General features: G+C 35.7%; 1 protein-coding gene across 1 annotated transcript in view; it reads right to left on the bottom strand.

The window, feature by feature from the left end:
* Positions 1 to 17,883, bottom strand: part of LOC145678567 (angiotensin-converting enzyme-like) — a 184,091-nt gene that overhangs the window by 83,496 nt on the left and 82,712 nt on the right. Inside the window, exons 3-5 of the mRNA XM_081748869.1 lie at positions 16,664 to 16,769; positions 4,858 to 5,001; positions 1,571 to 1,756 (exon numbers count right to left, since the gene is read on the bottom strand). Of these exons, the coding sequence (XP_081604995.1) occupies positions 1,571 to 1,756; positions 4,858 to 5,001; positions 16,664 to 16,769 (436 nt within the window). The remainder of the gene's footprint in view (positions 1 to 1,570; positions 1,757 to 4,857; positions 5,002 to 16,663; positions 16,770 to 17,883) is intronic.

Here is a 17,883-nt window from a genome sequence, read left to right on the forward strand (position 1 = left end):
AAACAAAAATAGATGCGCAAAAACCATAGGAACAGATTTATTCTGGGAAATGAATCTGCCCCTCATGTTGCCCTATTGACCACTATTAACGACATTCCTTCCTCTGTTTATGTCTATATATCTAGTTTTCTTTACAAGCCACAATAAAATAGCTACAGCACAATGACTAATTTGGTAAGATTCTTAAGTATTTAGCGAGTTTTTTTTATGGTTAATTGTATAAATTTAAAAATTCGTTTTGAAAATAAATTACAAAATTCTAACATTGTTAAGAATAGCCTGCATTAGAAGATATACTTGACATTGTAGTCGAAGAACAAACAATAGCAGTCAGTTTAAATTAACGTAATATCTAATAAAGTTAGATAAACTTACTGTTTTTAATATGTCTCTTGTGGTTCCAAATAATTTTATTTGTTAAGAAACTCTACTTAAATCACTTCTGAAACAAACATAGGTCTAGGTAGGAAAAAGCACGTATGAGTAACTTGTCCGTTTTAACATTCATCTGAGATACTAAAAATAGCTCTTGAAAAAACTAAATCAACATAGCGTACTGCAATTATTATTATTATTATTATTATTATTATTATTATTATTATTATTATTATTATTATTATTATTATTATTATTATTTTCGTAAACCCTCTTGATAGAATCAAACTTTCACTGATTAACAGTATTGCGAACACATTCGCATGTCTTCCCACCAGATAAAAAGAGTTTAAACTACCAGAATATCAGTAGAAAAGTTTAAAAGCAACTAGAAATACCACCAGATTGGAAAATGAAAAGAAAAACTGCAAAATTTCTTACATGCAATGAATTGTAGTTTAATAAGATTTTTGTTCCATAATTATAAGTACAGTATATAGTGTAAATATAACTGTAAGTGGCGTAAAGTGAATTACAACTAAAAGTCGAGAAATACATCGAGTGAAGCTGACTGAAAAGTTTAGCTAATCTAACATTTTTTTTCAAATATTTATTTTTTCTTTCATAAATCTAAATTTAGTTACTACCTCACAAAGTTAGCTTCGTACCTCGAGCAGAATGACACTCTTTTTAAAATAGTACGACTTGCTTCCAGTATCAGAATCATAACGGAGGGCGAATAGGAAAACCTTTCATTTGCTTGTATCGGGTGAGATTTTTAAGAGGAACTGCTCGACTTGTGCCTATATTAGTAATTGTTATATCTTGTCTATATTAGTATCTCCGGACAACGTTTGAATAGTTCTGGTTCGTTCAGTGTTGTGGAAAAGAGATTAGGTATAATCGGTGAACAATACTTCATATACAAAGCGACCAGTTCACTACAAATAAATCCACTAGATTTTCACTAAAAGTGATTCGAAACCCACTGTATTTTCTCACTAGTCACCAGATTGAAAATTTCTCTACCAAATAAGCATTCAACACTACCAGATTTTGTGGTTACACCACTGAAGTAGGAATACTGCTATGCAACAGGCAACAAGAAGAATAAAAGATTAATTTTGTAATCATATTCATAATTATTGAAGCACTTACCGTAAACGTTTTAAAAAGAAATGTCATACGAACTTACCCAATACGTGCGCTGGTATATATCCATTTTGTTCGATCTCTGGATATACAGTGCGAAGTTGCCGTCGCACATAAGTATATAATTGCTTGTAAAGTGGCTCAACTTCTTGCCATAGTGTTTGGAGCGTCGTCAGAAATGAAGTGTTTTCATATGGTCGCAACCACATTTCTCCCAAGTTCCGGAAACCTTAGAGAACAAGAACGATATTATAAATTAGAAGAGTTATTCATTTGTTTATGTACAGCTTTAGTTTTAATAAATAGTCACAAAACTTTCTTATCATCCTCGCAGGTAAACTTGTTTTAAACAAAAGTATGTGTATTTTCTCCTTTCTCTCCTGAATCCAGATGTTTATACTGTAAATCGACCATTTTGTTACATAACATTTTGTAAGTTTATTTGAATGCTTTTGTCTACTCCTAAGACGGAGCGAAAATAACTTAAAGATATTATTCTTAAAATATTTAACTGAAATAGAATTAGAGAAATGATTTTCGAACAATGTAAGTCACAATTTTAGGCTGTGTTATCAAATACAGAAGTAGAAGAGGAGAATGTGGACCAGATACGAGTAATTTTCGAAACCGAGTAGTACTATTAGAAACACATAAAGGGATAACGTGAAATAAAGAGCTAGAAAAGGAGTGCCGAAAGAAGTATTTAGAAAAAAAATCCAATTTGTAGGTCTTTGAATAAGGTATTAAGAAAATTACTAATAAAAAGTTTCGTGTAGAGTATTGTACCTTTATAGTGCTGAAACATGAGCACTACGCGAAAGCAACGAAAGAAGATTTGATGATTTTGAAATGTCTGTATGGAAAAGAATGAAACAAGTTAACTTGGTCTAACGGAAGACTAATAAAAACGTAGTAAGTACGGAAGAAAATGTATTTTAGATGTAATTAAAAAGAAGTTGAGAAACTAGCTAAGACTTTGGCTAAGAAGGAGCTATTTCAAGAGGTAATGGATATAAGGTACGGTGGAAGGAAAAAGACGGAAAGGCGAAAGAGGCTACAGTTGATTACGGTATTAAAGCTGAAAATACCTACTTGAAGGTGAAGAGGTTAGCCGACAGGAGAGCCGTGGAAGCTTTTCATTTGGCGGCAATTGATCCGGTAGTGATGACAGAATATCTATGATGGTGATAATAATGATAATGATGTTGAGCTTAATTTAAACAATAGTGTGAAATAAAATACTTAAAATACTTAAATACTTACTGTGAAATAAATCAGTTGCTTAAACCTGAACATTTCTTTAGTTTAAGTATACTACGTAAATTAAAACTTCACAAGGCTTTTCTGGCTGACAAATGTAAGATTGAGTCACAAGTCTTGCGATATTCTGCCACACAATATACCCATATTTATGACAGTACAATGAAAACAGGTTAACACTTCAAGTATAACCCCTCGTGTTGGACCTCTTGCAGCCACCTTCCTGCCAGTTTCTTGTTTGAACGTTGATACCATGTCTTTTCACATCCTGTTGGTTGGTGAAGCATGGTGGTTTCCGAAAGTACACTATGGACCGAAACAGATTGTAGTCGAAAGGGGCAAAGTCAGGGCTATATGTTGGGTGTGGCAACAGTTCGATCCCAGCAAGTTTCTGCATTTTGCGTTCCGTTTTTCGAGCCGAGTTTGATTTTGCGTTATCCTGTTGCAGCAGGGCGCGCTTTCGGTTCACCAATACAGGACATATTTGGCGTAGTGCAGCACATATCATCTTCAACTGTTTGGAATAAAGATCAGCATTGATAGTATAATCGTTAAGAACGAACTCGAAAAGTATTACTTCATGAATTTATGCTTGAAATGGATCTGTTTTTGGCCCTTGCTCAATCACTGTTATCGCACGTTAGCAGTTATCACTTTTCGATGTAAGTGGCAACTTATGACAGGAAACGCACATCACGCGAATTTTACAGCAGCTGTCGGCATACATTCACTCTCTTCCGGACCTGAGTTGGGATCAACTCATGTGTCACAATGTGACAGCTCCTGATGGTGTTCCCGAGTTCGTGAAGACGACGCACTACAGTGGATTGAAAGATGCCAAGTTAGTTTGGCAACTGTCGTGTGCTGGTGGATGGATTTTTCTCAATGGTGTGTCGTATGGTGTGTCAGAATCTGCTACCCTGGGGTGGCCAGACCTTGGCTGATCTTCGACATTTTTACAACCTGCTCGAAATTTCTTCAACCATCAAGTTATTGTGCTGTGAGTCACAGCACCTTCCCCTTCAGCATAACAAATGTTTTGGGTTGCTGCCGAGTGTTATGCCTGAGTTAGAAACCCGTACAGTAACAGTTCACGTATCACACATTGTTGAGCACTCATTATCACTAACACTAAAAACTAACTGAAGATACTGATGGAGTGCCGGCTTCCGTGTAAACACTTTGCTTGACACATTATTCTTAGACCAATTTGACCTTGTACTTAGGTCGTACACGGTGTATACACGCGCCTTCTGTTTGGAAATATTGCAAGGTTTATAACTTACTCTGGTAGATTGATGTTCTTTATATATATATATATATATATATATATATATATATATATATATATAATAATAATTTTGGGAAGAAAAAGTATATGTTGCTGTATTCCCTTCGAGTCCAAAAATAATTTCTTTCTGGCAATGAATATGGAGATACATTATCTACACCAAAAGACGGTAAAGCAGCAGAAATTATTGTAAGTTTGTCCTAAATACAGTAGTTTACCTTTCTAATTTTGACTGTATCTTCGTGAATTTTCCTTTTGCGTATATCCATCTGTATACAAAACAAATCATCGAAAGTAATGTTGAAATTAATATCCGTAGTAGTGGAATTCCCAGATTTTTGCATTTTCTTACTGCAAAACACCCCTCCACATATCCCATACCGTACATGAAATCACGTAATCATCTTTACAGTCTTTAGCAGTTAAGTGTGATGAAGCAAGAATATTTAACAGTGAGATCTCCCCTCTCACATAGAAGAATTCACATGAACCGAGTAAAAATGAATTCTCCACTGAATATATAAATTTCAAATAGGTGTTCCACAGTTCTTTGAGATTTTGTAAGACTCAAAAGAAAAGACAAAAATAGCGAAACTTTGAAGAAAAGTGTCTCTACATTCTAATTTAGTTTACAGGAGAATCGAGCCTTACACGTTAGACTATGCACATTTGTAGTATACATTTGTTCTAAGTTCACCTATCTACTAGATACTATCCGAGCTCAAATAGAAAGAATTTATAAATACCATCACACTTCTTTTTTGCATTCGTTGTCTTACCATTCTGTTGAGCTTGTTCATTGCTTAACGCTACATATTGCGTATAATTATATCTGATCTTCCTGCCAACAGCATCTCTCCATGCTGTCCAATAATAAGCCAATTCATCGTAATTTTTCGATGTCGCAATTTTTTCTGTTAAATCTAAAAAGAAAAGAAAGAGAAAAATTAAACTATGTGTATGGAAGGTAAATGAAACTGAAAAAAAAGTCAAATATGATCAATATAAGACTCTTTAAATAACTTTTTCCTTTTCTTTAATCGTTTAAAAATATAAATACTAGTAGTCAAAAGGATCCATCCCTATCTCAAATCTACTTAATTTCTAAATAGAAGACATTTCATTGCTGCGCCTCGAAGAACCGCTATGTGTTAAAACCGCAACTTTTCAGGAGAAGCAATAAACATTCCAAACTCTTGGAATTTTTCCAAATACACGGAAATACTGGAAAAATATAATAAAATTGGTTCTGCGTATATTATGCACTGGACATTATTGTATCTTGCTTCAACGATATTAAATTAATATTTGTAAGTTTACGTAGCAGTTTTTGCGCCAAGCACACAGATAATTTGTATACATTAATCAATACGTACGTGATGGGAACCTGAAGCCTTTAATTTCAAAATATTATTTTTTCATCCTTGTGTCGAAACAATTGAATATTCACTTATCACCAGGAATAAAGTGCGGGGGAACACCGTCCCCCACTTCCAAAAAATATATACGGCGTCCCCCCAATTCCGAAGAAATTACAATGGGCAAAGATAGGCAGGGGGACGGCATAACGGCGTCCCCTACCTTTTCAGATCCAATTTACCCCTGTTTATCACATTATATGGGACGCTCCCTGACAGCTTTCAGGTCTGTTTGCACGGCATAACTCATTTTCGACAAAACTGTCACATAACAGTTCTTCGAGGAGCAGTGACTATTTGGAATTTTGAAATACTCATTACTCAAGGCCAAAGAAAGTTTTCGTGATTGTTGTCAAACTTAATCACAATTATTTATGCTATTGCATATTTGCTATAAGAAACATTTCATTGTATTTACATTTATTTTATCACAGTTTACCGTCATAGGCTCGTCTAAGTGCACACTGGGGTAATACAGGTTGATATTCAAAAATCCTGTAAGCTCCGGACCTGAGAAGCGCCAGATTTTCGAAACTGCCGAATTTTGAATGGTTATATTATGATGTATATATTTAACAGAAAACGAGTGCCTATAAAGTTCTTTAAAGAAATAAAATTGAACACTATATGAAAGACAAATTAAATTTTAGTGTTCGCCGACAATCAAGAACCTATGATGTTTATGGTGCACGCCATTTCTTTTCTTTGATGAATTCACAATAGGGCTATACAATAGCAAATAAGTGATCAAATGAGAAGGAATGCGCAAATATACCTGTTAGCAAGTGCAAGCAAGACCCCAATTGATTATCAATTATCAAAAATTTAAACGGCGCCTCTAGAAAACGGTGGCGCGCCAACGCGGTAAATTTGAAAATACTTCGAAATCCTTGTCGGAAATTTGACGGAACCTAATTATCAATGGCCAGAGTTTTCAATGTAAATCTGTAGTAAACTTGGTTTTTGTTCAAGTTTCTTTTGGTCATTGTCATTTGTTGGATGACCAAAGGTCTTCTGTTGTTTTTGAGGTCGTTCTCGCGTTTGATTTCATTCCCTCGCGTTTCTGACCAATTAGCACTCCTAATCTTACAAGATTCTCACACTTACAATACTCTTTATTACACAAAACACGTATCATAGTAGTCAAAGACCGCCCATGTATGTTATGTCGCTAGTTGTCATTAGTATGTGATATTTAGCATCAATCTGCAAGTTGGCATAGCTCTGTGCTGAGCGATTCGTTCTTTGTGGTTCATTGTTCGTGGTGCTGCGTCGTGAGACTATTTTCTGATTGGTTGTTGATATGTTGGGCCACAAAAAGCATATGATCTGTATTAAATTTTTCTTCTTGGAAAAACTGCAGCTGAGACCGGGTTAAGCTTCGGCGAACTTTTAATGATGCTGCTTTGGGAAAGACATAAGTCTATGAATGGTTTTCCTGTTTCAAAAACGGCAACACGTCAACTGAAGAGTTACCACGAGCTGGCTGTCCTTTGATAGGAAGAAATGAAGCAAACATTGGAAAAGTTCGAGACATCATTAAAAAAGGTCATCGAAAGACCATCGAGCGAATTTCTGAAGAAATGGGTTTCTTGCAGTACCTGTCAGCGCCTTTTAACTAACGATTTGAATATGAGCCGGTTTCCCGCGAAATTTGCGTCTCACTTGCTGTCAGAGAAGCAGAAAGGCATTCGAGTGAATATTTGTCATGACTTGAAGACTGAACTGCACAATGACCCAATTTTTCTCAAACGAATTGACTGAGGATGATTCTCAGAGCTATGGGTACGACTCTGAATCGAAACAAGCATCAACCAATGGAAAACTAAAATTCACCGCGTCCCAAGAAACCACATCAAGTTCGATCCAATGTGAAAACAATTATGATGTTGTTTTTTATGTGAATGGAATTGTCCACTAGGAATTTCTTCCCCAAGGACAAACAGTGAACCAGCAATTTTACTTGGATGTCTTGAGAAGATTGTGTGAAAGAGTGTGGTGAAGAAGTGGAACTGCATCACGACAACACCCCTACCCACACGGCCATGACAATGCGACAATTTTTGGCAAAGAACAACATGGTGTGTTCATGTCCCATCTCTTGTATCCTTCCCCCTTTAGTTTAGTGTCCTATGGCCCTTTTTGTTCCCGCTGCTGAAGAAAACTCTGAAAGAAGAGCGATTCAGTGAAGTCATTGAAGTAAAAGACGTCACGGAAAAAAACCTTGAACAGTATATCGTGCGAGAAAAATTCGAAACTGTTTTCGACAGTGTAAAGCATATGGACAATATGTACATGGAAGATGACTATAGTAATGCACTGCATACGTCTTAAATGTATCTAAATAATGTAGGTATAGGCAAAAATAAAACAAGGTGAAAAAATGCCTTTTTTTTGCATACGGAATATGCATATATTACTATTTATGTTTCTTACCTATTCGGTATTACGCAATACTATAAAAAAGAATCATCGGAACACAATTAACAATAGCAGTCAACGTAAACTGATAAATTGCTTATCGCAATAGCAGAGCTCGTTTCCTGTGCCTCAGCTTCGTAACAATTATTGATAACAGTGTGACGTGGTTTCACGTCATTCATATGTGAATTTTATTAACTAGAAGTGCACTTAATTCATACAGTTCAATTTTTTAAAATTGAAATAAACATAGAGTATTTAGCTTTAGCAATTACGTACATGAAAAGTAGCGAAAACTTAGATTGTAAACATGGCATGATTAAAGGTGAATTGACAATGTGAGTAACTTAAATTTACAAAATAAAGCATTAATTCACCTATACATAATGACTGTTGTTATTAACGCAAAGTGCAAAGGGGTTTCATTATAAGCAGTAGCGTCATTTCAGATTTTCCCATTGGGGAGATCGTCCACCAACATTAGAGCTCCACGTTTCTTATGAGAAGACATCGGTTTTTATGCACTTAAAATTCATGAAATACGCATGCTACTGTGCTGTTAAATGTATTAAAATATGCACTAACAATGTAATAAAAGAGAGCATTTTCAAGCATGCAGCAAAGTTGTGACAAAGTTTTGTATGTGAAATATAACGTCGAAAGTGTGCTTAATCTTTTAGAACTCCTCTTTAGAATTTATTTTTATGACAGTTACATTTTATATATCCCTAACTTTTTAAAACATCCAAAAATATGAGATTAAAATAAACATAGTGATACGAGAACACGATCTCTAGGGTTTTTTTTTTTTTTTACATTTTATTTTAGACTGCATTTACTTTACACGAAATAATACGAGCCACACTTTTCTACACGTTTCCACTGTACAATAAATAAATAAATAAATAAATAAAAATAAGTTTTTTTAAGAATTTACCCCTTCCCATACATCACAAGTAGTGCTCTCAAACGGGTCGGGTCGGGTCAGCTCGGCTTGGGTTACGGGTCGGGTCGAGTCAACTCGGGTCGGGTCAGTCAGGTCAGCTCGGGTCGGGTTGTCGGGTCAGGCTACTCGGGTCGGGTTATTCGGGTTGGGTTGTCGGGTCGAGTCAGTCAATTCGGGTCACGGTTCGGGTCGGGTCGGTCTTCAACCCGACCCGTTGAGAGCACTAATCACATGCCTTACAGTATATCACAAGATGCTTCTCTTCATTTTTTGTTGTCAGTTTGTGACATTTGTAGCCAGAAAATGGTTTGTTAACATCAATAGAAGTTACTGGACAATATTTATAGAGAGGAGCAAGTTTAGTATCTATATTTTCTTTTAAGTTGAAATTTAATCCTTGAAGGAATTATTCCATGGCTTCAATTGTTTTGTAGTTGGAGTTTCTGACAATAACATCAGTCAATTTCTTTTCCATAGAGCGTCTGAATTTACCAGGAACTAACTGGAGCCCGTTCCGAACTTCATCAACTAGAGCTAAGCATTCCTCGCGTCTTTTGTTTCTGAATTATCATTGTTATATCGACACGATATTGCAATGTGTTTACCATTGCCAGTTTTTTCTTAACGTTTCGGCAATTCTAATGGTTAGGGGCATGAGTTTTTCGCAAGTTGTGAAATTCCGAAAGTTTTCCTACAAAGCCGACAGTTGGGTTTTCAACGAACTGCGTCAGATTGAGTAAGGAAATAGGTATTTTGAAGTCGCGACAAAATGCAATAATTGACATTTTGAGCGAAATATGCTCTGAAGCGCGACAAATTGTGATTTTTTTAAAACATCAATTTTAGTTGCTAAAATACAGAAATAAAAGGTACAATTTGCAAAGCAACGTAAGTTAAACTTGGTAGGAGATATCTGGCTGCATGAGTTAAGGGAGCTGAATAATCTTGTATGCAAGATCAAAATTGCTTTTTTACATTCGAGGAAACTAAAGCTTTCATGTATTGCTTTTCTAAGGAAAGAATATCCACACTTGACGCCGAAGTTGTTTGCTCAACCAGTGTTAACAAGGTGGAATAGCTGGTTCTATCCTGTAAAATATTTGCAGAACTATTTTGAACCACTGTGTAAATTCATTTCTTCTCACGATTCTTTGAACTCACAAGCAAAAGAGTTTAAAGATTTTTGTTAAAGGTAAAAAAGATCTCTTGCAAGCGCAGATTTATTTTGTTCCTGAAAACAGCAAGTTTTTGGTGCATCTCATTACTTTCAGCCATGTGACCACCTTTTCCATGCTCGCCTAGAAAGGCTGACACCTCGTTTTAATTTAATCACAAATGAGTCATTTGATTCTCGCACAGATACTTGTCGTACGAAGTTGTCAAAGGATGATAAGAAGAAAATGATGATATTGTTTAAAAGATTAGGGGGAAAATCACTTTTAAAGTTAAATATCTTGAGGAAAGAAAAGCAGGAATTGAATGAAATGTACGAAAGCCTTGGAAAATTATTTGATCCTTCATTTGTTGGGTGCCTTCAAATCCTGATATAAAGTCTTTGTGCAAGCTTTTTGTTCACATACCTGGATTTTCAAAGGAAACTGAAATGTATGGACCTTTGTATGATGATTTCCATAAGAGTTTGAAAGAAGTTGTGATCCAGAGTCAACATGGTAACGTCAGTGTGATGAATGTTTTACTTTCACAGAGAACCAAAGGGAAGGGAAAATTAAATTTCAGTAACTTGTGCCTGTCGCCTGTCCGCAGTATGGCTTCCAATAACGAATACTGATTGTGAAAGGTTATTTCGAAATACAGTTTGGTAATCAATGATAGAAGGCTACAAATGAAAGAAGAAAATGTGGAAATGTGCAACATGCTGCACTTTTCATCAGAATAATAATTTGCAGACGGGATGTACAGCGGTTGGACAAAAATATCTAAAACCTTTGCAAAAGTGTGAAAATCATACCTAGTATGGTATGGGGCCTCCTTTTGCGACCAAAACAGCTTGAATCCGACGTGGAATGGACGTATACGGCTCCTGAATCGTGGTGTGTGGAACTTTGTACCATTGTTCCTCCAAAACATGCTCCAGTTCCTTAATGGAGGGTAATGAGACCAAACACGCCTTTCTAACTCAAGCCACAATGGCTCAATGATGTTCAGATCTGGTGATTGTGGGGCCCAGGGGAGATGTGATAGCTCCTGGTCATGCTCCTCAAACCATGATTTCACCGTTTTTGCAGCGTGACAGAGTGCCAAATCATCTTGGTAGATGCCATTACCATCAAGGAACAATATTTTGGCCATGGGTAGAACCTGGTCCCCAAAAATAGCCTCATACGCCTTACCATTCATAATTCCATGCAGGGCTATGATGGAACGTGCAGAAAACCACGATATCACTGCCCATACTGTAACAGAACCACACCCATGCTTTACAATTGGGAGCAGACAGTCTGTATCATAGGCCTGCGACGGTGTTCTCCATACGTAAACACGACCCGTTGTTGGAAATAAGGTGAAGGTCGATTCATCGGACCACATTACGTGTTTCTACTGCTCATGAGTCCACGCCTTGTGGTCCTTGCACCACTGGATACGCCTCTTCGCATTTACTGCTGTAACTAGGGTTTTGGCGATAGCGGCCCTGCCATGAATTTTCATTTTATAAAATTCCCGTCGCACTGTTTTCGAAGAAACCGGGTTCTGTAGGTCGGAATTCAGTTCAGACGTAATTTTCATTGCAGTGGTCTTCTTTTTAGCTGCTACAATCCGTTTTAATGTCCTCCTGTCCCTATCTGACAGAATTCTCTTTTGACCACTGTTTTGCTTTGCAGACGTCGTTTGCCCCATGAATAGTGTATGCCCTCGTGACATTGGACACAGTGCCTTTCGATACCCCCACAATGTTCGCCACTGAAGCTTCAACCAGATGAGCATCAACGATCATGCCTCTTTGGAAGTCTGTCAGGTCGCCCATTTTACCGCACCTCTTTTACACCACGACACTGACAGGTGAACTGGTTACTGCTGACGGAAGAGGAAGGTCCGCATGACACATTGAAAACAAAAATTGATCGGGAACCGCAACACGTGTTGTACAGTGGAGGGCCAAACTTATGTGTCCTGTATGAAGTGTTTTTAGATTTTTTGGGTCTACCCCTGTATATACAAGAAGATACTGCGCTAATGTATGAATGTTTTTTTTTTCTTTCCTTTTTTTTTTTTTTTTTTTTTTTTTTTTTTTTTTTTTTTTTTTTTGTATGTGTATGTGTTTTCGGTGTATAGCCAATACGATGTATAGTGTTTTGTGATGGCAATCGTCAAAATACTGTGCTAGTATATTTTAAGTTTTTGGACTTTTGAAAGAAGAAAGAAGTAATTTGTCGTTAGTAGCAGCATAAAGAATAACTCCATTGTCCTAAGTAGTATTATTGTTTATTACTTATACTGGACCTATATTAGAGTTTGTATATTAGAACTTGTAAAATAATTTACTTAGCGACAAAATGAAAAATTTTATATCTCAAAAGACGACAAAATACAAAACTTTTAATTTCAAATGCGAAATCTTTAATTTCAAATTGCGAAAAACTCCTGCCCCTATTAATGGTCTTTGCTCTGTTGATCGGTTGCTAATATTATTAGTCCTCCATAAACTAGGCATTCCTCCATTCTCTCATGCAAAAAGCCATTCTGTTACATAGACATGTAAATGCGTTGATAATACAAATTAAAACTGAATTTATTCCATGCTATAAGCATATATCTGAAATAAGAACTTAAAGAATATGCTGAATATGCTCTCACGCGCTATATGCTCTAACATTTGAAATTATGCATTTATATACACTATAGAACTTCAAATTCGAGCTGTCTTATTGTTGTTAGAAACTCCTGCCAAGTTTAACAGAAATGCATATAAGCAAACAAAATATGCATTCCATAAAAATACGATGTCTACTTATTAGTACCTATCTAGTATAGAATTTATGTTTTTAAAAAAAAATGTTCTCAAACCCGTTGAGGGGGGGGGGGGGATTTGCCATTCCCAAATGACGCTCCTGATTGTAAGAACTCTTCATGCGGAAGAATTTTCTTTTTCTTTTTTATTTGAATCATTGCAAAATATGTATTTATCGGTATATTCCAAGTAGTATACAGTGAAACGAAATTGTATTCTGTGAAAAATAAAATATGCTTTTCTCATATACTTAAGCTAGCAAGTGCTCAGATATTTGTAAATATTATTGAAATAATGGAGAAATTGAACTTCAACTAGAGATTGAATGCAGACGTAGAGTCTTGCTCAACGTTTGGGGTTGGTGAAACTAATCAAAGAAAAGAAGATGAATCCATCCCATTTTATGAAGCATGTTAATCATAACTTTCTTAAAAAACTTAATCCCATTTTACAACACATTGCACATGCTTTCTTTCATGCTTCCTAACGGAGCTGGTTGGTTTCTATCATAGTTTTCATCAGTCAAGGCCAAGGGAGAAAATTTACTTTAAATTTAAGAACATGCTTTAGGGTAACTTTAGTAATATACAGGGTGTTTCAAAACAACATCGAAAACCTTTGGGAGGTGAATCCTGACACCAAGATAACACAAAAAGTATAGACCAACCTGGGTGCACAAATGTTTCCTTTCGAAGTTATAAGCTGCGAAAACATGAAAAAAAAATGGACTTCAAAGGTCCATATCTCCAAAACTATGGGACCTACCGTAGTCGGGTCAAGACTTCACTTAGGAACTAGTATGTGCCCTAACCAAATATCCAAGTTTCAGAATCCTGTAGTACTTCAACAACAATTTTTAGAGAGGTAGTTGGTAAGTACTTCAGATTATATGCCTGTAGCCAAACTGCCTCTATAAAAATTGGTACAGAAGTACCGCAGGATTATAAAACATGTATTTTTGGATAGTGCACATATTAGTTCATAAGTGAAGTCTTGACCCGATTACGGTAGGTCCATAGTTTTAGTGCTACGGACCTTTAAAGTCCATTTCTCCTGTTTTCGGCAGCCTATAACTGCGAAAGGAAGCATTTGTGCACCCAGAATGGTCTATACTTTTTGTCTTATCTTGGTGTCAGGATTCACCTCCCAAACGTTGTCGATGTTGTTTTGAAACACCCTGTATATGCACAAATAACATCATTAGAGGACGAAATTTCGAAAATAATGAATCTTTAGAATTATTTATGGTTTCTGAAGAAGCTTAACTTAATCGTTTTTGAATAAGATTGACTTCATTGACAGTTATTATGAGGCTAAGAGAAATAATGTTCATTTTAAAACTTGTTTCAGGTCAGTGGCGGCTCCAGAGCTCTACGAGAGAGGTTATATCGGCAAATTCGGAAAAAACGGCCTTCCGCAAAATCAACTTCCCCGACTTTAGGATCCCAATGACTTCATTTTGAAGACATTATTTAAATCCTGATGTGATGTTCGCATATTACAGCAACAATAATAATGAATATTCTGGTGCATAATCATACATGTCTTTTGCCGTACAGAGTTATTTAACTTAATTTACATATTTTATTCAGCACAAAGAATTCAACCTATTCAAGAAGTGTAAAACTATTGATGTTGCCAACACTGCTCATCCTACTTCTTCAACTTGAATTTATAAATCGATACTGTAAAATTCGTTTGGTTATATACTCATTAACATTCGAGTATATACGTGTATTTATCAACACTGAAATTCGAAATGGATACAAAAAGCTGAATGAGGTGAAAAGTTAACTATCTTCGTTTTTCATATATTTGTATCATTTATTAACTTCTAAAATACGGACACGATATTTTGATGAAGCGCTGAAATTCAAGTAAGCATTCAATTTCGATCATTTCTAAAGAAAACGAGTAATTCATTCTACCATCCATTTCCAGCACCAAGATGTAGACCTACTGTTGAACGTTGAATCTGAATCTCACGTGCTCCAACTGGCAATTAAACTCTGATATCCCGCGATGAAGGCGTAAGGGAATCCGCGGGTGTAGCGGGGACCGAATTTACTGAATCTCCTATGAATCTTCTCTACCTTTACATGACTTAACGATTGATTGACAGGACGACTTATTATTTTATATTGTAATTATTTATTTGAATTACAAGTGCAATACTTATACATATTTCTCTATCGCTTCACATAATTCGTATCACAGTTATATTTCAGAGGTACGTACATCAATTTAAAATGTAGTTGAAGAACATTCATTCATTCCCAAAATGCTTTCAAAAGAAGTTACATAAGGAATTGCAGCACCCCCACTAAGGAAGTATTTTATTTTTCCTTCATAATAATTTGTAAATGACTCTCGGGCAAACAACTCAAGAGTCATCTTCAAGTTGGAACAATACGAATCACTCTTTTACTCGAGATGCAAAACAAATCAGACCCAATTTTCTCGATTTTAGTGCTCGTCAGCGCAGCGCTTAGATGCTTCATCGTATTTTCTCCTTCCGCAAGGAGATAGAAAAACGGATGATTTTTAGTCATAAAAAGTGTGATTAGATTGTATGTAAAGTCCGGCGCTTAAAGAGCTGTTCTGTGAGGCAGGCGAACACTAGAAAGAGCCATGCCAGGACACGTGATTATATGGTAACATCAAACATCATGACTTACACTATGTTGTAAAATCTTTCATGGACAATCAGAGTTGTAGACTCCACATTAAAATAACAAAAACTTTTGTTCAGTAGCTTGTCATTCGGATACAGAAAAATATCCATTGTTGTTTTGTTATTATTATTATTTCTTCGTATTAATTGGGAGGCCATGTGACTTTGTGACTATATTATAGAGCTGTCCCTGTTTCAAGCTTTTATTAACAAGTTTAGGTCTTCTTATATAAATATAGATATATTCTATTAGATCTTTCTTAATAAATATATATTCATTGTTCTGGCAACATTAATTTGAAGTAAACTCAATAATAGCGTACATACTCGAACCAATGTAAACTCTCTACACTATAAGATATGATTTAACTTAGGAAGAATCACTTACAAATATGCTGTCATAATATCGTTATTACGTGCATTATGAACGAGCGTAACATCAAGAATATGGTTGATAATAAGACTATTCATGGCTTTGGATTGATTGTTTTAACAAAAAAGATGGTTGATAAGATTTTAAAAATGATTGATTACTTTTAGATAATCGTTATTTCAATAGCCAACATCATTATTGTGATATACACCTATTTCCAGTGCTATGCTTGACTGTGATTTAATAGCGATGTTAAAGAAACCTATTTGACACTTATTTGTTGTAATATCATTGCAATCTTTCAGTTTTATGTCCCACGGTTATGCCGGTTAGGCTAAAGGAGACGGTGATGATGAGTAATGAATGAAATTGTGGAATGAATAAAGTGCGAGGAAACGGGAGAATCCCGAGAAAACCCTCGCAGAAGGTGTTTGTCCACCACAAAGTTCACTTGGCGGGGGCTGGGATCGAACTCGGGACCCCAAGCACCAGAGGTGAACGCTCTACCATTGAGCCACCGCGGCCTCCGTAATATCATTGAAGTTGTACAGAGTAATATTATATTGAAATTCTTCAGCCCAACTTTCATCTTTCAAATAAACTTTCCCTTCTATTCGAGTAAACCCACCTACCATAATTTAGATAAACATATACTTAATAAAAGATTTATATTGATCGAACTATATTTTACGTACATTAAAAGTTATCCACACTGGCTAACTGTGAATATACGTAAACATTTATATATAATAAATCTTGTTCTGAAATATTTTTGTGTTCACTTACCAGGATCCAGGCTTAGATTCTTAGCATTGCTAAGATCTACAGAATTGAATTCTGGGACTGTAGCCGTGCTGTATACGACTTCCATATCATTTTTGAGTTTATTTAGCTGCAATAAATACAAAACAGGAGAAAATTTCAAACAATATCAAATATTTTCTCAAGATGTTAATATAAGTTTACGTTGTGATGAACTATGTCCGACTTCTTTCTTATCATCATTGGAAAACTTATTTTTATTTAAATATGGCTTCTATCGTTAACAGTTATGGCTAACTGAGAAGAAATAATTTTGAGAGTGAGTACAGAAAATATTATTACAATGACTTCACTGTTTACAATAAACAAAAGGTACTATCAAAGGTATGACTATACATAGTAAGTTATCATGTAGTACACTCTTCAATAAGCATACGATATTCCATGGATATCCAAACTTCCTCGTGGCTAAGCGGTTAGCATACGCGCCTTTAGTTTGGGAAACCCGCGTTCGATTCCCGGCGGGAGCTCATGTGATTCAGATCGCATGTTAAGCTGTAGGTCCACGTCCCATATAGACTCGCTGCTGAAATGGACATTAAACTCAAATTAAAAATTAAAAAAAATCAATCCATGGATGTCCATTGGATAGACTATGCATATCTATACGATATGTATTGGAGTGTTTAGAAAATATTTTCAGATATTAAAATCCTAACTATAAAAGGCAAAGATGTCAGCCTGTGTGTCATACTATCCTGGAATGCTATACAACCTTGCTTAAGAAATTTGTAACGTTGAGTGTAAAAAAGTGAGAGGCACAATGAGGACTATCATAATAAACTGGAAACATCTCAATGCGTCACGTTAATTTCTAATAGATGTCGCCACGTGCGCTACGATTTGCAACCTGATGCTAAAGGATAAGTGCATTCAAATTGTGGCATTGAGTTTAGATTTTTTTATTTATTTTTTATTTTTTTACGGAAAGGAGAAAAGAAAATTTACTAATTATACAAATCATGTGTTTCGTGAAAAATTATATACTTCTCCAGCCTCTCAGAGGGTTACGCCCTCTCTTTGGCAAGTGATTTTCTACAAAAATATATATTATTGAAAAGAATGCGATGGTCTAAGGGAAGCTTGATTATTAACAGTGGTATTTGTGCATCAATTTTGGAAGGGAGTTATATCATAGTGGTTGATGGACCGTTAAATGTAATCAACCTGTAGTGTACAGCGGC

The sequence above is a fragment of the Thermobia domestica genome, chromosome 2, assembly GCF_964235325.1.
Source record: "Thermobia domestica chromosome 2, izTheDome1.hap1.1, whole genome shotgun sequence".
NCBI lineage: Eukaryota > Metazoa > Arthropoda > Insecta > Zygentoma > Lepismatidae > Thermobia > Thermobia domestica.